A 26,202-nucleotide genomic window follows, 5' to 3' on the forward strand; every position below is an offset into this window, starting at 1 on the left:
ATGGGTTCTGAGAGAATGTGCATCTGAGCTCAGCATTCCACTTCACCTGATCTTTCAGGCATCCCTGTGTACAGGAATCGTAGCAGACGTGTGGAAACAGGCTAACATAGTTCCAATCTACAAAAGTGGCAGCAGGGAAGACCCCCTCAATTATAGACCTGTATCATTGACAAGTGTAATAGTGAAAGTATTGGAAAAGCTAATCAAAACTAAATGGGTAGAACACCTGGAGAGAAATGATATAATATCAGACAGACAGTATGGTTTTCGATCTGGAAGATCGTGTGTATCGAATTTACTCAGTTTCTATGATCGAGCCACAGAGATATTACAGGAAAGAGATGGTTGGGTTGACTGCATCAATCTGGACCTAAAAAAGGCTTTTGACAGAGTTCCACATAAGAGGTTGTTCTGGAAACTGGAAAATATTGGAGGGGTGACAGGTAAGCTTCTATCATGGATGAAAAATTTTCTGACTGATAGAAAAATGAGGGCAATAATCAGAGGCAATGTATCGGAATGGAGAAATGTCACAAGTGGAGTACCACAGGGTTCAGTTCTTGCACCAGTGATGTTTATTGTGTACATAAATGATCTACCAGTTGGTATACAGAATTATATGAACATGTTTGCTGATGATGCTAAGATAATAGGAAGGATAAGAAATTTAGATGATTGTCATGCCCTTCAAGAAGACCTGGACAAAATAAGTATATGAAGCACCACCTGGCAAATGGAATTTAATGTTAATAAATGTCATGTTATGGAATGTGGAATAGGAGAACATAGACCCCATACAACCTATATATTATGTGAGAAATCTTTAAAGAATTCTGATAAAGAAAGAGATCTAGGGGTGGTTCTAGATAGAAAACTATCACCTGAGGACCACATAAAGAATATTGTGCAAGGAGCCTATGCGATGCTTTCTAACTTCAGAATTGCATTTAAATACATGGATGGCGATACACTAAAGAAATTGTTCATGACTTTTGTTAGGCCAAAGCTAGAATATGCAGTTGTTGTGTGGTGCCCATATCTTAAGAAGCACATCAACAAACTGGAAAAGGTGCAAAGACATGCTACGAAGTGGCTCCCAGAACTGAAGGGCAAGACCTACGAGGAGAGGTTGGAAGCATTAAACATGCCAAAACTAGAAGACAGAAGAAAAAGAGGTGATATGATCACTACATACAAAATAGTAACAGGAATTGATAAAATCGACAGGGAAGATTTCCTGAGACCTGGCACTTCAAGAACAAGAGGTCATAGATTTAAACTAGCTAAACACAGATGCCGAAGAAATATAAGAAAATTCACCTTCGCAAATAGAGTGGTAGACGGTTGGAACAAGTTAAGTGAGAAGGTGGTGGAGGCCAAGACCGTCAGTAGTTTCAAAGCGTTATATGACAAAGAGTGCTGGGAAGACGGGACACCACGAGCGTAGCTCTCATCCTGTAACTACACTTAGGTAATTACTTAGGTAATTACACACACACACACACACATATATATATATATATATATATATGTCGTACCTAGTAGCCAGAACACACTTCTCAGCCTACTATGCAAGGCCCGATTTGCCTAATAAGCAAAGTTTTCCTGAAATAATATATTTTCTCTAATTTTTTTCTTATGAAATGATAAAGCTACCCATTTCATTATGTATGAGGTCAATTTTTTTTTATTGGAGTTAAAATTAACGTAGATATATGACCGAACCTAACCAACCCTACCTAACCTAACCTATCTTTATAGGTTAGGTTAGGTTAGGTAGCCGAAAAAAGTTAGGTTAGGTTAGGTAGGTTAGGTAGTCGAAAACACATTAATTCATGAAAACTTGGCTTATTAGGCAAATCGGGCCTTGCATAGTAGGCTGAGAAGTGCATTCTGGCTACTAGGTACGACATATATATATATATATATATATATATATATATATATATATATATATATATATATATATATATATATATATATATATATATATATGTCGTACCTAATAGCCAGAACGCACTTCTCAGCCTACTATTCAAGGCCCGATTTGCCTAATAAGCCAAGTTTTCATGAATTAATGTTTTTTCGTCTACCTAACCTACCTAACCTAACCTAACCTAGCTTTTTTTGGCTACCTAACCTAACCTTACCTATAAATATAGGTTAGGTTAGGTTAGGTAGGGTTGGTTAGGTTCGGTCATATATCTACATTAATTTTAACTCCAATAAAAAAAAATTGACCTCATACATAGAGAAAAGGGTTGCTTTATCATTTCATAAGAAAAAAATTATAGTAAATATATTAATTCAGGAAAACTTGGCTTATTAGGCAAATCGGGCCTTGAATAGTAGGCTGAGAAGTGAGTTCTGGCTACTAGGTACGACATATATATATATATATATATATATATATATATATATATATATATATGTCGTACCTAGTAGCCAGAACTCACTTCTCAGCCTACTATTCAAGGCCCGATTTGCCTAATAAGCCAAGTTTTCCTGAATTAATATATTTACTATAATTTTTTTCTTATGAAATGATAAAGCAACCCTTTTCTCTATGTATGAGGTCATTTTTTTTTTATTGGAGTTAAAATTAACGTAGATATATGACCAAACCTAACCAACCCTACCTAACCTAACCTAACCTATCTTTATAGGTTAGGTTAGGTTAGGTAGCCAAAAAAAGCTAGGTTAGGTTAGGTTAGGTAGGTTAGGTAGACGAAAAAACATTAATTCATGAAAACTTGGCTTATTAGGCAAATCGGGCCTTGAATAGTAGGTTGAGAAGAGCGTTCTGGTTATTAGGTACGACATATATATATATATATATATATATATATATGTTGTACCTAGTAGCCAGAACGTTGTACTCGGCCTACTATGTAAGGCCCGATTTGCCTAATAAGCCAAGTTGTCATGAATTTATATATTTTTCAATATTTTTTTCTTATGAAATGATAAACCTATCTATTTCATTATGTATGAGTTATTTTTTATTTAAATTTGAGTTAAAGCTAACGTAGATATATGACCGAACCTAACCAACCCTACCTAACCTAACCTAACCTATCTTAACATAACCTAAACTAACAAAATTAAGTCAATAATTTATGTTCTAAATATAATATAATAATAATAATTCAAATAAACCAATTGGAAACAATTTATGGAAAATAAAGAAAATCACTCGGCCTATTAGGCAAATTGGGCCTTGCATAGTAGGCCGAGAAGTGCGTTCTGGCTACTAGGTACGATATATATATATATTATTAAATATGACCGAAAAAGTAAGATTAATAATTCTAACACGAATTTTCTCAATCTTTCGTACATTACGCTTCACTGTTGGAGGTAAATCAAAAATCACTTCTCCAAAATTCATTTTTATTTCTAGTCTGACGCGACACGGGCGCGTTTCGTAAAACTTATTACATTTTCAAAGACTTCACACATACACAACTGATTAGAACTTACGTATCTCTGATTTTATATCTACATTTGAGTGAGGTGGGAGGGGTGATGTGGCATTAACACAAGACAGAACAAGAGGGGATATTAATAGGGTATTAAAAGTATCAACACAAGACAGAACAGAAACAATGGGTATTGAATAGAAGTGTTTGTAGAAAGCCTATTGGTCCATATTTCTTGATGCTTCTATATTGGAGCGGAGTCTTGAGGTGGGTAGAATATAGTTGTGCAATAATTGGCTGTTGATTGCTGGTGTTGACTTCTTGATGTGTAGTGCCTCGCAAACGTCAAGCCGCCTGCTATCGCTGTATCTATCGATGATTTCTGTGTTGTTTACTAGGATTTCTAGTACTAGAAATCCTAGTAAACAACACAGAAATCATCGATAGATACAGCGATAGCAGGCGGCTTGACGTTTGCGAGGCACTACACATCAAGAAGTCAACACCAGCAATCAACAGCCAATTATTGCACAACTATATTCTACCCACCTCAAGACTCCGCTCCAATATAGAAGCATCAAGAAATATGGACCAATAGGCTTTCTACAAACACTTCTATTCAATACCCATTGTTTCTGTTCTGTCTTGTGTTGATACTTTTAATACCCTATTAATATCCCCTCTTGTTCTGTCTTGTGTTAATGCCACATCACCCCTCCCACCTCACTCAAATGTAGATATAAAATTAGAGATACGTAAGTTCTAATCAGTTGTGTATTTGTGAAGTCTTTGAAAATGTAATAAGTTTTACGAAACGCGCCCGTGTCGTGTCAGACTAGAAATAAAAATGAATTTTGGAGAAGTGATTTTTGATTTACCTCCAACAGTGAAGCATAATGTACGAAAGATTGAGAAAATTCGTGTTAGAATTATTAATCTTACTTTTTCGGTCATATTTAATAATATATGTCTACAGGAAAGACTGCTACCAAAATATACTAATATATATATATATATATATATATATATATATATATATATATATATATATATATATATATACATATATATATAAGGAAAGTACTTATACTTATTTCTACTAGTACTTATTTATACTAGTACTAGTAGAAATATTAGAAATAGAAATATTATAATACTAGTAGAAAGTACTAGTATTTATACTAGTACTTATTTACTACTAGTACTTATTTATACTAGTACTTAGTACTTATTTCCTTAAGTACTTAAGGAAATTCCTGTTTCATTTTTCCTCCGTGGTCTGACATTGTCATATATATATATATATATATATATATATATATATATATATGTCGTACCTAATAGCCAGAACGCACTTTTCAGCCTACTATGCAAGGCCCGATTTGCCTAATAAGCCAAGTTTTCATGAATTAATATACTTTCTCTATTTTTTTTCTTATGAAATGATAAAGCTACCCATTTCATTATGTATGAGGTCAATTTTCTTTTATTGAAGTTAAAATTAGCGTAGATATATGACCGAACCTAACCAACCCTACCTAACCTAACCTAACCTATCTTTATAGGTTAGGTTAGGTTAGGTAGCAGAAAAAGTTAGGTTAGGTTAGGTTAGGTAGGTTAGGTAGTCGAAAATACATTAATTCATGAAAACTTGGCTTATTAGGCAAATTGGGCCTTGCATAGTAGGCTGAGAAGTGCATTCTGGCTACTAGGTACGACATATATATATATATGTCGTACCTAGTAGCCAGAATGCACTTCTCAGCCTACTATGCAAGGCCCAATTTGCCTAATAAGCTTAGTTTTCATGAATTAATTGTTTTTCGACAACCTAACCTACCTAACCTAACCTAACCTAACTTTTTCGGTTACCTAACCTAATCTAACCTATAAAGAAAGGTTAGGTTAGGTTAGGTAGGGTTGGTTAGGTTTGGTCATATAGCTACGTTAATTTTAACTCCAATAAAAAAAAATTGACCTGATACATTATGAAATGGGTAGCTTTATCATTTCATAAGAAAAAAATTAGAGAAAATATATTAATTCAGGAAAACTTGGCTTATTAGGCAAATCAGGCCTTGCATAGTAGGCTGAGAAGTGCGTTCTGGCTATTAGGTACGACATATATATATATATATATATATATATATATATATATATATATATATATATATATATATATATATATATATATATATATATATATATATATGACAATGTCAGACCACGGAGGAAAAATGAAACAGGAATTTCCTTAAGTACTTTCGTATATTAATACATCTTCAGAAGGAGTGATTTTACACATCGAGTGATGGGTATAAATAGGCAGGAGAGAATGGTGAAGTGAGGTGAGGTACAATACGTGGACAACGCAGACGGCCCATTGGCCCATCAGATGCACCCAATTGGCAACATCTGATGAAGCCCAATGGTCCATCTGATGCAGCAAACTCACAAAGGCACAATACATAGATAATTATAGCATAAAATGGTAAATATATACAATGAATTAGTGAGACAAATGTGTTCCAATGATCCTACTTAAATCGCCCTTTAACTGATCTATTAAAAATGGATCTAAGTTATATAGACCACTGCTAATATTCAAATTACTTTCTTTTGTGATCTGTATCAAAGCAGATTCAATTATGTTTCTGTTATAGGTGCTTTTACAATTTGTTATTGAAGAAGCACTCTCCCAATCAATTTGGTGAGCATTTTCTGACAAATGAACAAACAAAGCATTAGACAATTGGCCATGTCTTACAGAGTATTTATGTTGCGATATTCTACATTTTAAATCTTTAGATGTTTGCCCAACATAGAACTTATTACATTCCTTACAAGGTATTTTATAAATGACACAATTATCACTACGAGGGCTGATCCTAACTAATAGCTTACCAACAGCGTTTTCGTAGCTAAACATTACATCTATATTAAAAAGTTTCAAGGCCTTGACAATATTCTCAAACCCAGAGAAATATGGTAAACATAACACGTTCTTTGGGCGAATCCTTTCACTGCATACATTATTATAATATGTACGACGTGCTTTGTTACGGCAAACTTCCAAAAAATTCAGTGGGTAACAAAGCTTAAGACCAATCGAATCAATATTCTTAAACTCTTCGTCTAAGAATTCTGGACTCACAACTCGAAGAGCACAATTTTTTCACAATGTGAAAAAGTCAATTTTTTCTTCAATGTATCTAAGAGCTCTTCGAGTTGTGAGTCCAGAATTCTTAGACGAAGAGTTTAAGAATATTGATTCGATTGGTCTTAAGCTTTGTTACCCACTGAATTTTTTGGAAGTTTGCCGTAACAAAGCACGTCGTACATATTATAATAATGTATGCAGTGAAAGGATTCGCCCAAAGAATGTGTTATGTTTACCATATTTCTCTGGGTTTGAGAATATTGTCAAGGCCTTGAAACTTTTTAATATAGATGTAATGTTTAGCTACGAAAACGCTGTTGGTAAGCTATTAGTTAGGAACAGCCCTCGTAGTGATAATTGTGTCATTTATAAAATACCTTGTAAGGAATGTAATAAGTTCTATGTTGGGCAAACATCTAAAGATTTAAAATGTAGAATATCGCAACATAAATACTCTGTAAGACATGGCCAATTGTCTAATGCTTTGTTTGTTCATTTGACAGAAAAAGCTCACCAAATTGATTGGGAGAGTGCTTCTTCAATAACAAATTGTAAAAGCACCTATAACAGAAACATAATTGAATCTGCTTTGATACAGTTCACAAAAGAAAGTAATTTGAATATTAGCAGTGGTCTATATAACTTAGATCCATTTTTAATAGATCAGTTAAAGGGCGATTTAAGTAGGATCATTGGAACACATTTGTCTCACTAATTCATTGTATATATTTACCATTTTATGCTATAATTATCTATGTATTGTGCCTTTGTGAGTTTGCTGCATCAGATGGGCCATTGGGCTTCATCAGATGTTGCCAATTGGGTGCATCTGATGGGCCAATGGGCCGTCTGCGTTGTCCACATATTGTACCTCACCTCACTTCACCATTCTCTCCTGCCTATTTATACCCATCACTCGATCTGTAAAATCACTCCTTCTGAAGATGTATTAATATACGAAAGTACTTAAGGAAATTCCTGTTTCATTTTTCCTCCGTGGTCTGACATTGTCACATTTCTAATCACGTGTTTATTTTCGTGATATACACACACACACACACACACATATATATATATATATATATATATATATATCGTACCTAGTAGCCAGAACACACTTCTCAGCCTACTATGCAAGGCCCGATTTGCCTAATAAGCCAAGTTTTCATGAATTAATGTTTTTTCGACTACCTAACCTAACCTAACTTTTTTGGCTACCTAACCTAACCTAACCTATAAAGATAGGTTAGGTTAGGTTAGGTAGGGTTGGATAGGTTCGGTCATATATCTACGTTAATTTTAACTCCAATGAAAAAAAAATCACCTCATACATAATGAAATGGGTAGCTTTATCATTTCATAAGAAAAAAATTAGAGAAAATATATTAATTCATGAAAACTTGGCTTATTAGGCAAATCGAGCCTTGCATAGTAGGCTGAGAAGTGCGTTCTGGCTACTAGGTACGACATATATATATATATATATATATATATATATATATATATATATATATATATATATATATATATATATATATATGTCGTACCTAGTAGCCAGAACGTCGTACTCGGCCTATTATGAAAGGCCCGATTTGCCTAATAAGCCAAGTTTTCCTGAATTAATATATTTTGTATAATTTTTTTCTTATGAAATGATAAAGCTACCCATTTCATTACGTATGAGGTCAATTTTTTTTTATTGGAGTTAAAATTAACGTAGATATATGACCGAACCCAACCAACCCTACCTAACCTATCTTTATAGGTTACGTTAGGTTAGGTAGCCGAAAAAGTTAGGTTAGGTTAGGTTAGGTACGTTAGGTAGTCGAAAAATAATTAATTCATGAAAACTTGCCTTATTAGGCAAATCGGGCCTTGCATAGTAGGCAGAGAAGTGAGTTCTGGCTACTAGGTACGACATATATATATATATATATATATATATATATATATATATATATATATATATAATATATATATATATATATTCAATGCACAGACTTGCCTATAACTTGCAAGCTGAAGTTTATAACTTTCTAACACTCAACCCACCAGGAGACTCGAACCCTGGCCCACAGAGTGGCAGGTATACACTGTATCTACTGCACCATACTTCAAAGCCATTAAGAGAGGTAGGAATTCTGGGGTATTTAACCCACAGAACTCCATTCTCTCCCAGGCAATGAGATGATGAAGGACCTCTGGTGTTCATTAATCGAGCCCTGTTATGTGGGAAAACTCAGTGTAAATTCTGTGGGTTAAATACCCCAGAATTCCTACCTCTCTTAATGGCTTTGAAGTATGGTAATTACCTAAGTGTAATTACCTAAGTGTAGTTACAGGATGAGAGCTACGCTCGTGGTGTCCCGTCTTCCCAGCACTCTGTCATATAACGCTTTGAAACTACTGACGGTCTTGGCCTCCACCACCTTCTCACTTAACTTGTTCCAACCGTCTACCACTCTATTTGCGAAGGTGAATTTTCTTATATTTCTTCGGCATCTGTGTTTAGCTAGTTTAAATCTATGGCCTCTTGTTCTTGAAGTTCCAGGTCTCGGGAAGTCTTCCCTGTCGATTTTATCAATTCCTGTTACTATTTTGTACGTAGTGATCATATCACCTCTTTTTCTTCTGTCTTCTAGTTTTGGCATATTTAATGCTTCTAACCTCTCCTCGTAGCTCTTGCCCTTCAGTTCTGGGAGCCACTTAGTAGCATGTCTTTGCACCTTTTCCAGTTTGTTGATGTGCTTCTTAAGATATGGGCACCACACAACAGCTGCATATTCTAGCTTTGGCCTAACAAAAGTCATGAACAATTTCTTTAGTATATCGCCATCCATGTATTTAAATGCAATTCTGAAGTTAGAAAGCATTGCATAGGCTCCTTGCACAATATTCTTAATGTGGTCCTCAGGTGATAGTTTTCTATCTAGAACCACTCCTAGATCTCTTTCTTTATCAGAATTCTTTAAAGATTTCTCACATAATATATAGGTTGTGTGGGGTCTATGTTCTCCTATTCCACATTCCATAACATGACATTTATTAACATTAAATTCCATTTGCCAAGTGGTGCTCCATATACTTATTTTGTCCAGGTCTTCTTGAAGGACATGACAATCATCTAAATTTCTTATCCTTCCTATTATCTTAGCATCATCAGCAAACATGTTCATATAATTCTGTATACCAACTGGTAGATCATTTATGTACACAATAAACATCACTGGTGCAAGAACTGAACCCTGTGGTACTCCACTTGTGACATTTCTCCATTCCGATACATTGCCTCTGATTACTGCCCACATTTTTCTATCAGTCAGAAAATTTTTCATCCATGATAGAAGCTTACCTGTCACCCCTCCAATATTTTCCAGTTTCCAGAACAACCTCTTATGTGGAACTCTGTCGAAAGCCTTTTTTAGGTCCAGATAGATGCAGTCAACCCAGCCATCTCTTTCCTGTAATATCTCTGTGGCTCGATCATAGAAACTGAGTAAATTCGATACACAGGATCTTCCTGATCGAAAACCATACTGTCTGTCTGATATTATATCATTTCTCTCCAGGTGTTCTACCCATTTAGTTTTGATTAGCTTTTCCAATACTTTCACTATTACACTTGTCAATGATACAGGTCTATAATTGAGGGGGTCTTCCCTGCTGCCACTTTTGTAGATTGGAACTATGTTAGCCTGTTTCCACACGTCTGCTACGATTCCTGTACACAGGGATGCCTGAAAGATCAGGTGAAGTGGAATGCTGAGCTCAGATGCACATTCTCTCAGAACCCATGGTGAAACGCCATCTGGGCCAGCTGCTTTGTTCCTCCCGAGCTCCTTTAGCATATTTTCCACTTCATCTCTAGACACCTCTATCCGCTCTATGTTGTTCTCTGGAATTCTTATTGTGTCTGGTTCTCTGAAGATTTCATTTTGTACAAACACACTTTGGAACTTTTCATTTAATGTTTCACACATTTCCTTTTCATTTTCCGTGAATCTGTTTCCCATTTCCAACCTCTGGATATTATCCTTTACCTGCAATTTGTTGTTTATGAATTTGTAGAATAGGCCTGGTTCTGTTTTACATTTATCTGCTATCCCTTTTTCAAAATTTCTTTCTGCCTCTCTCCTTACTGCTGTATAATTGTTTCTCGCATCTTTGTATCGCTGGTATGTTTGGGGGTTTGGCCTCTTCCTATACTGATTCCATTTTTGTGTGTTTTGGTCTCTTGCCCTCTCACAATTTCTGTCGAACCAATCCTGTTTTCTGGTCCTGCATCTCTGTTTTGGTATGAATGTTTGTGTGCCTTCCTCGTATAGTTTTAAAAATTTGGCATACATTTCATTTACTTCCCTGCCTAGCAACAATTCTGTCCAATTACACTCATTAAAAAAATTTCGAAGTTCCCCATAGTTGCCTCTCTTTAAATCGAGTTTATCAACTGTTTCAATGTCCCCATTTTCTTCTAGATGATATCTTAAAGCATATTTAATGTCTAACAGGACGTGATCACTCTTTCCCAAGGGAGGAAGGTACTGGATGTCAAAAATCTCTTCTTCTTTCCTGGTGAATACTAGATCCAGTACTGACGGTATATCTCCTTCCCTCATTCTTGTGGCTTGCTTTATGTGTTGATACAAGAATGTCTCCAGAATGAGGTTCACAAATCTGCATGTCCAAAAGTCCTCCGTTCTTGCTTCATAGGCCTCCCAGTCTATTGCTCTAAAGTTGAAGTCCCCCAGTATCAACAGTCGTGATTTATCTTTATCTGCTTGTACAATAATATCTCTCATGACCATTATGAGGCCCTCTCGTTTGTCATCCAGTTCTTCCTTTGTCCACGTGTTGCTTGCTGGTGGGCTGTAGGTATTTACAATTATCAGGTTATCATCCTGATTCCAGACCTGCAATGCCATTATGTCAATATCTCGAGGGTTTTCAAATATTAACTCTTTTACCTTCAGGTGTTTTTTCACCAGTACAGCCACTCCTCCTCCCTTCCTAGTTTTCCTGTCACGTCTCCAAACTGAGTAGCCTCTTGGGAATATGACTTCATTTATTATATTTCCTTCAAGTTTCGTTTCTGATAATGCAACAATATCTGGGACCCTAAGCTGGATTATATCTTGCAACTCCAAAGTTTTTGACCTCACTCCATCTATGTTGGTATATACAATTTTCAGGAACATGTTCCCTTTTCCTTTGCTCTTTACTCCCCCTTCCACTACTGATCTTGTTGCTTTGTTTTTATGTACCATTTCACAAGCTTTCCAGTCCCTGTCACTTTGTAAAAAAAAGAATTTCTGTCTTCTTCATTTCTATCCCCATTTAGCGGATACAGTGTGTACCTGCCACTCTGTGGGCTAGGGTTCGAGTCTCCTGGTGGGTTGAGTGTTAAAAAGTTATATATATATATATATATATATATATATATATATATATATATATGTCGTACCTAATAGCAAGAACGCACTTCTCAGCCTACTATTCAAGGCCCGATTTGCCTAATAAGCCAAGTTTTCATGAATTAATGTTTTTTCGTCTACCTAACCTACCTAACCTAACCTAGCTTTTTTTTGGCTACCTAACCTAACCTTACCTATAAATATTGGTTAGGTTAGGTTAGGTAGGGTTGGTTAGGTTCGGTCATATATCTACGTTAATTTTAACTCAAATAAAAAAAAATTGACCTCATACATAGAGAAAAGGGTTGCTTTATCATTTCATAAGAAAAAAATTATAGTAAATATATTAATTCAGGAAAACTTGGCTTATTAGGCAAATCGGGCCTTGAATAGTAGGCTGAGAAGTGAGTTCTGGCTACTAGGTACGACATATATATATATATATATATATATATATATATATATATATATATATATATATATATATATATATATATATATATATAATAGGGGTACCACCTCTGGTGCAAGTGTAGGGACCCATAGCCTTGGAGAAGAAAATAAAGAGTACTCAGAGAAGACCTTGTGGATCCTCACTGAACACTTTGATATTTTCTTCTCCTACCACCCCTATTCTTTTGGTATGTGAAGAATATATATTACCTAGTAGCCAGAATGTCATACTTGGCTTACTATGCAAGGCCCAATTTGCCTAATAAGCCAAGTTTTCCTGAATTTATATATTTTTCTATTTTTTTCTTATGAAATGCTAAATCTGTCCATTATGTATAAATTAATTTGTTTAAATATGAGTTACAAGTAACGAAGATATATGACCGAATCTAACCAACCCTACCTAACCTAACCTATCTGGTATATCCGCACCAATATAGAAGCATCAAGAAATATGGGCCAATAGGCCCTTTGCAGTTACTTCCATTCTTCCCTTTAATTTACCCAATATATACCCATTGTTTCGTGTTCTGTCTTGTGTTGAAAGTTTTGTTCACCTCATCCAAAACTGTTGTAACATATCACTTCACCCAAATGCAGGTATATAAGATGAAACCTGTTTAAAATTATAGCATAGAAGAACTCTGTTTAGTGTTTGCAGGTTATAGTTGTGTGTGTGTAAACTAAAGTCTTTGAAAATGTAATAAGTTATTACGAAACGCGTTCAAGCATCGCGTCATACTAGAAATAAAAATGAATTTTGGAGAATTGATTTTTCAATTACCATCGACAGTGAAAAGAAACATAAGATTATATATATATATATATATATATATATATATATATATATATATATATATATATATATATATATATATATATGTCATACCTAGTAGCCAGAACGCACTTTTCAGCCTACTACGCATGGCCCGATTTGCCTAATAAACCAAGTTTTCCTGAATTAATATATTTTCTCTAATTTTTTTCTTATGAAATGATAAAGCTACCCATTTCATTATTTATGAGGTCAATTTTTTTTTATTGGAGTTAAAATTAACGTAGATATATGACCGAACCTAACCAACCCTACCTAACCTAACCTAACCTATCTTTATAGGTTAGGTAAGGTTAGGTAGCCCAAAAAGGTAGGTTAGGTTGTCGAAAACAAATAATTCATGAAAACTTGGCTTATTAGGCAAATTGGCCCTTGCATAGTAGGCTGAGAAGTGAGTTCTGGCTACTAGGTACGACATATATATATATATATATATATATATATATATATATATATATATATATATATATATATATATATATATATATATATATATATATATATATATGTATATATATATATATATATGTATATATATATATATATATGTATATATATATATATATATATATATATATATATGTCGTACTTAATAGCCAGAACTCACTTATTGGCCTACTATGCAAGGCCCGATTTGCCTAATAAGCCAAGTTTTCATGAATAAATGTTTTTTCGACTACCTAACCTACCTAACCTAACCTAACCTAACTTTTTCTGCTACCTAACCTAACCTAACCTATAAAGATAGGTTAGGTTAGGTTAGGTAGGGTTGGTTAGGTTCGGTCATATATCTACGTTAATTTTAACTCCAATAAAAAAAAATTGACCTCATACATAATGAAATGGGTAGTTTTATCATTTCATAAGAAAAAAATTAGAGAAAATATATTAATTCAGGAAAATTTGGCTTATCAGGCAAATCAGGCCTTGCATAGTAGGCTGAGAAGTGCGTTCTGGCTACTAGGTACGACATATATATATATATATATATATATATATATATATATATATATATATATATATATATATATATATATAACTGAAAACTCACACCCCAGAAGTGACTCGAACCCATACTCCCAGAAGCAACGCATCTGGTATGTACAAGACGCCTTAATCCACTTGACCATCACGACCGGACATAATGAGGTGATAGCCGAGGCTATTTGAACCACCCCACCGCCGGCACTCGGATAGTTATCTTGGGCATAGCATTTTACCAAATCACCTCATTCTTTGGGGCAACACGTAGATTTGAGGTGATTTGGTAAAATGCTATGCCCAAGATAACTATCCGAGTGCCGGCGGTGGGGTGGTTCAAATAGCCTCGGCTATCACCTCATTATGTCCGGTCGTGATGGTCAAGTGGATTAAGGCGTCTTGTACATACCAGATGCGTTGCTTCTGGGAGTATGGGTTCGAGTCACTTCTGGGGTGTGAGTTTTCAGTTGCATATGTCCTGGGGACCATTCAGGCTTGTTCGCATATATATATATATATATATATATATATATATATATATATATATATACTGTATATATTATACACAGTAGAACCTCGAGTGACGAGCGCCTCAATTGGTGAACAATTTGGGTAACGAGTGCCCTGATCGCCGACAATTCGTCTCGTTTGGCGAGCGCTCGTTTGAATACCACCACCACCACATGGTGGGGTCGCGCTGCTTCGCACATTCTCAGACGCCTCCGACGATGCAAATAAATTATTTATTTTTCTTTAAAGATGCTAATGATGTGATGTTGCAAAGCATTAACTTTTTTGTAGAAAAAAGAAATGAAATTTAAAAAAAAAAAAGAACAAATGTCAAATAGGTTTGTTCAGTGTTTGTCAGGTAGGCTGCTCCGTGTTTCTTAAAAAAAAAAGAAATGAAAAATTTGAAAAACAACATACGTCAAAAAGGTTTGTTTGGTGTTCGGCAGGTAGACTGCTCCATGTTTCTTAAAAAAAAAATAAAAAATTAAAAAAAAAAAAGTTGAAACAATTTGAAAAACGGACAAATGCCATATAGGTTTGTTTAGTGTTTGTCAGGTAGACTACTCCATTATTGAGAAATAAATGATAAATACAAAACAAATGGAATACATTTGAAACAAAGAAAGATTGCCCTAATGGAGCAGCCTACCTGACGAACACTGAACAAACCTATATGGCATTTGTCCGTTTTTCAAATTGTTTCAACTGTTTTTTTATTTTTTTTTTTAAGAAACATGGAGCAGTCTACCTGCCGAACACCAAACGAACCTTTTTGACATTTGTTCTGTTTTTCAATTTTTTTTTTTTTTTTTTTTTTTTTTTAAGAAACACGGAACAGCCTAGCTGACAGTGACATCAGGTAGTTCAGCGTATGTAAGGTAGGCTGCCCCTTTATTTATAACATTGAATATCATATTGATGTTTTCTGTGGTAGAATGGATTAATTTGATTTCCATTATTTTAAATGGGGAAATTTGTTTTGAAAGATGAGTATTTCACATAATGAGCTCGGTGCCAGAACGGATTAAATTCGTTATTCGAGGTTCCACCGTATATGTATCTCATGATGTCTTAAATATACTTAACTGTATATAAATTTTACTATAAATTTTTGTAAATCTTTTTTATACTCTTTGGTAAATACGACTTACCAAATCCACCAAGTATCCAAAGGGCAGAAAAGCGATCTTATCCAGAGCCATACTGAACAAGAAGTTGATATCTGTCTCGTAAGAGTCATCCACATCTTCCAGCAGACCAATGGACTGAAGATGGTGCGGTGTGGAGGCCGAGAGTGCCAACACGTCCCCCACCGCCTCGTGGAACCCAGGGTTGGCACCATCTCTGCCATCATACACATTTATCAAAAACAATCAGAAAAGGTTCAAGTGAAACAAAAAATTAGTGTAAAAAAATTCATTGAGATATTACACCCAATTTAGGAGAAGGTGGATTTAACTAAGGCTCGATGTAAGATTTTGAATACAGAGTTCAGTTACCTCACTGGGAAGATCAGTATCCACCTAGTTGTATTCACCTAGTTGTGCTTGCAGGGAGTTGAGCTCTGCTCTTTCGGCCCGCCTCTCAACTGTCGATCAACAATTTTTTTCCCACCCCCCAGGAAGCAGCCCGTAACAGCTGTCTAACTCCCAGGTACGTGTTTACTGCTAGGTGACAGGGGCATCAGGGTGAAAGAAACTCTGACCATTTGTCTCTGCCATCACTGGGGATCGAACTCCGGTCCCCAGGATTACGAGTACTGAGTGCTGTCTACTCAGCCACCAGGTGTCCTATTAGTGTTAGTGAAGGGGTGTGAGGTTGACAGACATGTGAAGCGTGCAGTAGTGAAGGTGGGAGGGAAGGCTGGTGTCTACATGGAGACAATGGACATCCTGCAACAACATGTAGGGTTTGTCTTGGTACTCAACGGAAGATGGTAAGGTGGTGGTACCTGACAGAAGAAGGGATGGTGGTACCTGGCAGAAGAAGGGATGGTGGTACCTGGCAGAAGAAGGGATGGTGGTACCTGACAGAAGAAGAGATGGTGGTACCTGACAGAAGAAGGGATGGTGGTACCTGACAGAAGAAGAGATGGTGGTACCTGACAGAAGAAGAGATGGTGGTACCTGGCAGAAGAAGGGATGGTGGTACCTGACAGAAGAAGGGATGGTGGTACCTGACAGAAGAAGAGATGGTGGTACCTGACAGAAGGAGGGATGGTGGTACCTGACAGAAGGAGGGATGGTGGTACCTGACAGAAGGAGGGATGGTGGTACCTGACAGAAGAAGGGATGGTGGTACCTGGCAGAAGGAGGGATGGTGGTACCTGACAGAAGGAGGGATGGTGGTACCTGGCAGAAGAAGGGATGGTGGTACCTGACAGAAGAAGAGATGGTGGTACCTGACAGAAGAAGGGATGGTGGTACCTGGCAGAAGAAGGGATGGTGGTACCTGGCAGAAGAAGGGATGGTGGTACCTGGCAGAAGAAGGGATGGTGGTACCTGGCAGAAGGAGGGATGGTGGTACCTGGCAGAAGGAGGGATGGTGGTACCTGGCAGAAGAAGGGATGGTGGTACCTGGCAGAAGGAGGGATGGTGGTACCTGGGAGAAGAAGGGATGGTGGTACCTGGCAGAAGAAGGGATGGTGGTACCTGGCAGAAGAAAAGATGGTGGTACCTGGCAGAAGAAAAGATGGTGGTACCTACCTAAAGATGAAAGGTTGATTACGGTACTGGAGGTCGTACTGGATGTGGCCCATTTCATGGTGAATGGTGATGAGGTCTTCGGTTGTCACCTGAGTGCACTGCTTGATCCTGTTCACATACAAAAGGAGAATACATAAGGAATCAGTTGGACTATCATTTCTTTGCACAAATACACTGTATCAACTCATCATCATATGTACCTCTCCATTTATAACTTACGGTGATGGTGATACCTGGCAGAAGAAGGTATCTAACTAACCTTCTATCGTCCTTTCTAACCTGCTATCCTATATTTCTGCCAATCCATGTTTTTAACCTAGTGATCTATCCATGCCAGTTTGCCTCCAAAATACCTGATTTACCACTAATCCTAGTGCCTTGGACGAGGACAGGAAGCCGGCAGGTTGTTGAAGGTCCCCTCCATTTGCCTTTATGATCTTTTCCAGGTAGATTTTAAAACTCAACACAGTTTTGGCATCTACGGCTTCGACGGATAGGCCCCCTCCCCATCCGGCCCGTTGGCGTCGTGAGGGGGCTTGGTGGACGGCTGCCGGAGTGTGATGCTCCGTTGGGCAGTCCTCTGTCCTTTTCTGGTCTTGCACTCCTGCTGCTGTCTTCTCCAATTGTGCCGGATCGCTTTTCCTTTTCCTTATGTTTCGTTTTTCTCCCCCCTCTTCTCCTATCTGCTTGTTGTTTCCTGCCGACCTTTTGCTTGTTTTGGATTATTTCTTTGGACTTCTTCTATTTTGACGCCCGGGTGCTTGAGGAGGCATACTCTTGCACCCGTAGAACTGTAGTACCCAACGTCTCGAGCGAAGGGAACCTTTTATTGTCAATCCCCCTTTCGTCGCTGAACCCGATCTCGACGGACTGACGGTTCTTCAGGTGGCGTTTGTGGGGCGTATACTCACGACGCACCCCTAGGGGGCCCCGGCATGATCGGCGATAGCTTCCTGTTGGGTGTCCTGCCTCTAATTGTGGCTCCATGGTGGGTATGGGGGCACATTCGTGGATGAATTTGTCACTTTTCGTCTCTATGTCGTTGAATGTTTCCGTTGTACCCTCTCAGGCTCGTGGGGTGGGCGACCAAGCCCCCGAGTCGGCCTGTATTGGAAGACCAGGCTCTGTAGCTCCCGCTGCGTTGGGCCCCGACCTTGCTCCTCCTTTGACCGTCCTGACTTCTTCCCCCAGCTCCCCTCCCTCCTCTGTGGTTGGGTCGAGCCTCCAGCCCCCGGTGGTGACCACTTTGTCCCCTGGTGTGGCTAAGTCTTTCGTTGTGACTACTGCGCCTTTTGACCCCTCTCTCTCTAGGGGTTCTCAACGCCGTTCGCGCCCCAACCGCACTCGCTCGATTCCTTCCCGTGCTGATGCGTATCAGGCCTTGTTTGGTCCTGCTTCACGGGCCAAATACTTTGATCTCTTCCCTCTTGATTCTGCGCCTCCTGACGATTTCTCCCTCCATCGGCATCTTGTAGATTCCGTGGATGCGTCTGTTACTTTCAACCCCACTCGTCTCGGTACACGTGTCGTTGCTGCTCCTTCTCAGGATGCGGCTTCCCGCTTGGCTGCCTTATCTTGCCTTGGCGAGATCCCTGTTCGGGTCTCCAAGAACGTTCAGATGAATGCCAATGTTGGCACTATTCTCCTCCCACCCCATGTTGCAACCGGTGTTCGGAATCTGCAGGATTGCCACGATGATATTCGGCATATCCTTGATGCCCAAGGCCATTCTGTCCTCCAGGTTGACTCGTTTACTCGTCCCCCTCGTGGTCGTCGCCGTCAACCCCTTCGCGTTGTGAAGATCACCTTTGATGGTAGGACCCTTCCATCCTCTGTCATTCTTGCTGGTGCTAGGTGCTCTGTCCAGGAGTATATTCCTTCTCCTCGACTTTGTAACAAGTGCTGGAGGTTTGGGCATGGTGCCCTCCGCTGCTCTGGGACTGTCTCTCTCTGTCCTTTGTGTGGGAGTGAAGGTCACTCTAAGTCGGAGTGCACTTCTCCCCAGGCTCGTTGCCTCAACTGCGGTGAGGCCCATCCTACCTTCTCCCGTGCGTGTGTCCATTACAAGCTTGAGGCAGCCGTCCTCAACTTGAAGCACCGGGAGCGTTTATCTTTTCCTGAGGCGAGACGCCAGGTTCGCCGGCTCCCGCCTTTTGCTAATATCTCTTATGCTCGCGTGTTGCGCTCTTCCTCTCCTCGTCCTTCCCACCTTCCTCAGACTCACAACCGTTTCCGGGCCTTGGACCCTGATGCGCCCACTGCCCCCTCCTTTGTTCCTTTGGGTTCTCTCCCAAAGGGTCCTCCTCCTGGTCCTCTATCTGGGGTTCCCCTTCCTTCTACCCGGTCTGTCGTGTCTCCTGTGTCTTCTTCCTCGTCCCCCTCCGATCCTCCTTCCCATCCTCTTCCTCCATCTATCGGCTCTCCCCACCGCCTGTCGGTGCAGGCAGATGTCCATCGCTCTCCTAACGGCCGTCGTGTGTGCTCTCGTTCGGCTTCTCCTGTTGAGACACTGGAATCCATTGCCCGGTACGTAGTTGCTGGGACACCGGTCTCTTTAAGTCAGAAGCGAAAGCCTGGCTCCTCTCCTTCCTCTTTCCCGGCGGGTAAGAAGGCTTCGCTTTCTTCCTCAGCTCCTACTTCTGGCTCTGTTGCTCCTTCCCCTCCCGTTTCAGTGATTGCGCCCCCTGTTCCTGCTATGGAGGTTTCTTTGGCCCCTGCTACCCTTTCGGTTGCTGCTCTTGCTGAGGTGCGCTCCCCTCTTTCTACTCCCCCTCTTCCTGCTGCTGTCCTTGACTGCTCCTCTCCGTTGTCTCCTCCTCTTCCTCCTCCTCCTCCTCGTCCTCCTCCTCCTCCTCGTCCTCCTCCTCCTCCTCGTCCTCCTCCTCCGGACCCCGCCCGCCCACCTCTGATCTGTTCTCCCGTTTCCTTCCCTCCGTCTTTGCTCAGTTTACCCATGCCCCCGAACCCTGACTTTGCTGACCCTGATATTCTTTAACGTGCTCTGTTGCTCTTTCTCCTTTGTTTCTTCCTTGTTCTCTGTTTTTGTCCTTTCTCTTCTCGTCGTTGTCCATTCTTCAATGGAACGTTCGAGGTTATTACGCCAATTTCCTCGAACTCCAACTTCTGATTTCGCGGTTTTCGCCCCTTTGTGTCTGTCTCCAGGAGCCAATGCTTGGTGCTCGTCCTGGTCGTTTTCGTGGCTATTCCTTTCTCTCCCCCTCCCCCCAGCCATTGCTGGGGCTTCTAATTCTTCTGCTCTCTTGATTCGTTCTGATGTTCCCTTTGTTCCTTTGCTTTTTCCTTCGCCTCTCCATTGTTCTGCTGCTCGTATCTTTGTGGGGAAATGGTACACAATTTGTTCCATTTATCTCCCCCCGAGTGTCCCGCTCTCTCTTCCTGATTTGAAACACCTCCTAGACTCCTTGCCGGAGCCTGTGCTCCTGCTGGGTGACTTCAATTGTCGTCATTCTCTTTGGGGTGACGTTCTGACAAATACCTGGGGTCGCCTCCTTGAGCCGTTTCTCCTCTCTTCTTCCCTGTCTCTTCTGAATTCTGGTGAGCCCACTCATTTGGACTCTCGGACTCGCACCCTTTCTTGTCTTGATCTTTCTCTCTGCTCTTCTTCTCTTTACTTAGATTTCACGTGGCAGGTTCTTGATGATCTCCATGGAAGTGATCATTTCCCCATCCTTGTTTCCTTTTTCTCTTTTCGCCCTTCCCTCTCTTTCCCTAGGTGGCAGTTTGCTAAGGCAGACTGGACCCTATTTACCCTCAGTGCTGCTCTCTCTGACCTCTCCCTTCTGCCTCTCTCTCGCGCTCTCCTCCTTTTTCATGACACTGTCTTCAACGCTGCCCTCCGCTCTATTCCTCGCTCTTCCTCTCGGGGTCCACGGAAGTGCGTTCCCTGGTGAAATGCGGACTGTGCTCGGGCTGTCCGCTGTAAGCGTGCAGCCTGGAAGAGGCACCGCCGTAGGCAGACGACCGATCCTTTTCTTTTCTTTCGGAAAGCGAGTGCGGTGGCCCGTAGGGCCATCCGTACGGCTAAACGTGAATGTTGGGCATCTTATGTCTCAACAATTACGTCCGAAACCCCTCTGGCCCAGATCTGGAAGCGTATCCGCAAGATAGCGGGTAAGTTCGTTCCCGATGTTTCACCGGTCCTTCACCTCCATGATACTCTTGTGGCGGACCCGTTGCAGGTCGCTTCCGAACTAGGTTCCCACTTTTCTTCTGTTAGCTCTGGTCTTCATCTTCCCCAATCTTTCCTTCTTCGTAAACCTGTCCTTGAGTCTCGTCCTTTAGATTTCTGCACTCATCTTCAGCTTCCCTATAATGATCCCTTCTCTCTCTCTGAACTTCGTTCTGCCCTGGCCCTCTGCGGTTCTACGGCGGCGGGCTCCGATGGTATTCATTATGAGATGCTTAGCCATCTCCCTCCGAGCACGTCTCAGTATTTACTGAGTCTGTATAATCGGATCTGGGAGTCGTCGTCAGTCCCTGAGGACTGGCTCGATGCCGTTGTCCTCCCTGTTCGCAAACCGGGGTCTCTGGGTACTTCCCCTAAGGACTTTCGCCCTATTGCTCTCACAAGTTGTGTCTGCAAACTCTTTGAACGTATGGTTAACGTTCGTCTGATGTGGTTCCTGGAACACCATCACCTCCTCTCCCCTTCTCAATTTGGTTTCCGCAAGTGCCGCAGCAAGACAGATGTCCTGGTGAACTTGGAGGTCTATATTCGTACTGCTTTTGCTGCGAAGACCTCCGTTGTTGCCGTCCTTTTTGACCTGGAAAAGGCTTATGACACCAATTGGCGTTATCATATCCTATCTCAACTTCATTCTTTTGGCCTTCGTGGTCATCTCCCTCTCTTTCTCCGCAGCTTCCTCTCTCGTCGTTCCTTTCGGGTGCGCCTTGGTACCGCTCTCTCTCTCTCTTTTCAGCAATACGAAGGTGTGCCCCAGGGTAGTGTTCTGAGCACTACTCTTTTTCTGGTTGCCCTCAATGGTCTTCTTTCCTCTCTTCCTTCTGGTGTCTTCTCCGCTCTCTATGTCGATGATCTTACCCTTTGTTGTCAAGGTGATGATTCGCCTCTCCTTCAACGCCGTCTTCAACTTGCAATTGATGCCGTGTCGTCTTGGGCCACTGATCATGGGTTCAAGTTCTCTACTTCTAAGACTTGTGCCATGACATTTACGCGGAAACGGGTTGTTCTTCGTCCCTCTTTGTCACTTTATGGTCATCCCCTTGAATACAAAGATTCCGCGAAGCTTTTGGGGTTATTCCTTGACACTCGTTTGTCTTGGTCTCCCCATATCTCTTACCTCCGTGTTGAGTGCTCTAAGGCCCTTATCCTCCTTCGGGTCTTGTCCCATACTTCTTGGGGGGCAGATAGGCGCACTCTCCTTGCTTTACATTCCTCTCTCGTCCTGTCTAAGCTCGATTATGGTTGCCCTGCTTACTCGTCTGCTTCTCCTTCTACTCTTCGCCGTCTTGATGCTTTGCACCATACTGGGTTGCACCTCAGTTCTGGTGCCTTTCATTCGACTCCCGTCCTTAGCTTGTATGTTGACACTGGCTTCCTGTCTCTCCAGGACCGCCGTGATCGCTACTGTCTTCGCTATCTTGCGCGGTCCTTGCAACATCCTTCCTCTCGCCTCTGTCGTGCTTTAACTTTTACCCCTCCTGCGGTTCCTGTTCCTCTTCACCACCTCCCTCTTTCTGTCCGGTTATCTCGCCTGCAGGATTCTCTTTCCATTCGTATTTCTGATGTTTCTCCTCGTGTTGTTCCTTCTTTGCCCCCGTGGAGGGTCCCTCTTCCGCGGTTTTGTACATCCTTGACCCGTATCACTAAAGCTTTTACCCCTCCTACGGTTCTAAAACGCCTTTTCCTCGAGCACTTTTCTTCTCACTCCCGCTCCGTTTCTGTCTTCACCGATGGGTCTAAGTCAGCGGACGGTGTTGGCTACTCTGTTGTTTTTCCTGATCGCACTTATATGTGTCGCTTGCCTCCGGAGACTAGCATCTTTACAGCGGAACTTTATGCTATTCTCTATGCTCTTCGTCTCCTGCTTTCTCGTTGTCAGTCTTCCTTTGTAGTTGTTGTTGACTCTCGTAGTGCCCTCATGGCTCTCGGGTCCTTTAATCCGGTTCATCCAGTGGTTGTCGAGATCCAGCATTGGCTGTTTCTCGTTCACAGTAAATTTAAGTCGGTTGAGTTTTGTTGGGTTCCCAGCCATATTGGTGTGTCTTTAAATGAGCGTGCGGATGCTGCCGCCAAGGAAGCTGTCCGCTCTTGTCCCATCTCTCGTAAGGGCATTCCGTATTCCGACTTTTACCCGGTTATCCATTCCTCAGTCCTTACCCGTTGGCAGGCTTCTTGGTTGTCTGTTACTGGTAACAAGCTACGTACTCTTAAATGTTGTGTTTCCTCGTGGCAGTCCTCCTTCCACCGTAACCGGCGGTGGGAAACAGCTCTGGCGAGGTTGCGTATTGGCCATACTCGCTTAACCCATGGTCACTTGATGGAGCGCCACCCTGCTCCTTATTGTCCTAGTTGCATTGTCCCTCTTACGGTCGTGCATGTCCTTCTTGAATGTCCTGACTTCCAGGACGAGCGTGTGTCTTGCTTTCCGACCGCCCCTCGCGGTCACCTGTCCCTCGATAGAATTCTTGGTGACTCGGATACTTTTGATATTGTTCGCCTTATGCGTTTTTGTTCTCGTATTGGCATCCTTGGTGATATTTAGCGCCCTCTGATTATTTTGCATATTTGATGGTGCTACATAGCCTTCCCGGTTTGGTGCCTTCTTTTGATAATTACTTACTTACTCAACAGGAGAAACAGCTTTTGTCAGCACAGATGGAGGAAGTTACACAGGGAATAGAACAGTGCAAGAAAGGTATGCAACTCACCTATGCACAAGTGGCCAAGGAGAAGGAAAAAATTGAAGAAGCAGTAAAGGAAGCCAAACACTACAGCAACCAAGATAAAACAAACATTAGGCTGGAAGTGAGAAAGGAATTGGCATCTAACCCAAAGTTGGTGCAAAACACAGTTGATCGGAGTAAGTCCCTGATAATTTTTGGCTGCAAAGAAAAGGAGATAACATCTAGGTCAGAAAGAGCTGTAGAAGAAGCGAAAGTAGTAGATAAAATTGTTGGCCTCGTAGAAGGTCTTACTTACCATAGAGAATGTGAGCGACTACAGGAGAATAGGCAAATACGTAAAAGGGAAAGATCGACCTTTGAGGATCACCCTAAACGGTGCCAAACAGATGGAAGAAGTACTCAGGAATGCTAGAAAATTACAAAGTGATGAGGATGGAAATGTGGTTGTTAAGACGAGCTCTTTCGAAAGAAGACAGAGATAAGCTGAAACTGAACCTTGCTGAGGCAAAAAGTTTAAATGAGAGCAGGAATGAAGAAGTAGTTAATTCTTTTTTCTACAAAGTGATAGGGGTAGGCAAACCAGTAAAGTGGTACATAAAGGCACACCAACAAAATCAATAGAGAGAGGGGGGAGTGAAGAATAAGGAGAGGGGGAACAAGTTCCTGAAGATTGTATACACAAACATAGATGGAGTGAGATCGAAGATACTGGAGTTAAGTGATGTAATACAGCTGCAGACACCAAACATTGTTGCACTCACGGAGACAAAACTTGAATATGTTATTTTAAATGATGTTATATTCTCAAGGGGCTACTCAATTTGGAGACGGGATAGAAAATTAGGAAAGGCGGTGGCGTTGCTGTGCTGGTGAAAGAACACCTAAAGGTGAAAGAAATAATGACTGCCAATCCACAAGAAGTTGACATAATAGCACTAGAGATCTGCCATGAAGATGATAAACTAATGATCATAAATGCATATAGTCCACTGCCAAGCAGCACATGGTCAAAGGAGGAGCTAGATAGTAAACGCGAAGGTCTTATAACAATAATGAGAGAGATTATAGCAAGACCGGATGACGATAGATCACGACTGTTGATAGTCGGCGACTTCAACTTGAAATCCATAGACTGGCAAGCATATGAAACCAAAACAGAAGATTTTTGGACCTGTAGATTTGTAGACCTCATCCTGGAAACATTCTTGTATCAACATATTAAACAAGCTACGAGGATGAGGGAAGGAGACGTTCCCTCCATACTAGATTTGACATTTACCAGGAAGGAGGAAGAGATATTTGACATTCAGTACTTGCCTCCCTTGGGTAAAAGTGACCATGTCTTTTTGGGAATAAAGTATGCAATGCGTTATAATCTGGAAGAAAATAAGGAGGTTGAAGCAGTTGAAAAACCTGACTTCAGGAGAGGACATTATGGCCACCTTAGAAACTTTTTTAGTGAGTACAATTGGACAGACTTGATGCTAGACAAGGAAGTGAATGAGATGTATGTCAAGATGTATGTCACCCCTATCTTAATTATGGTATCTGTGCATGGGGGTCTACCACTGCAAACCACCTTAAGCCCATCATCACACAGCAAAAATCTGCTATCAGAATAATAACTAACTCAGCTTTCAGACAACACTCAGCTCCCTTGTTTAAATCCCTAAACTTGCTAAATATTATCTCCCTCCACACATTCTCTTGTGTCAACTACATTTACAAAACCCTGTTCTTAAATGCAAACCATGCTCTGAAACTCTCCCTGGACAGATGTAATAGGACCCATTATCACCACACCAGAAATAAATATCTCTTTGATATCCCCAGGGTC

General features: G+C 40.6%; 1 protein-coding gene across 1 annotated transcript in view; it reads right to left on the reverse strand.

The window, feature by feature from the left end:
• Positions 1–26,202, reverse strand: part of LOC123757374 (angiotensin-converting enzyme) — a 149,393-nt gene that overhangs the window by 31,839 nt on the left and 91,352 nt on the right. The window contains exons 8-9 of the mRNA XM_045740930.2: positions 17,478–17,585; positions 15,924–16,116 (exon numbers count right to left, since the gene is read on the reverse strand). Coding sequence (XP_045596886.2) covers positions 15,924–16,116; positions 17,478–17,585 — 301 coding nt within the window. The remainder of the gene's footprint in view (positions 1–15,923; positions 16,117–17,477; positions 17,586–26,202) is intronic.

This window comes from Procambarus clarkii, chromosome 22 (assembly GCF_040958095.1).
Source record: "Procambarus clarkii isolate CNS0578487 chromosome 22, FALCON_Pclarkii_2.0, whole genome shotgun sequence".
NCBI classification, from domain to species: domain Eukaryota; kingdom Metazoa; phylum Arthropoda; class Malacostraca; order Decapoda; family Cambaridae; genus Procambarus; species Procambarus clarkii.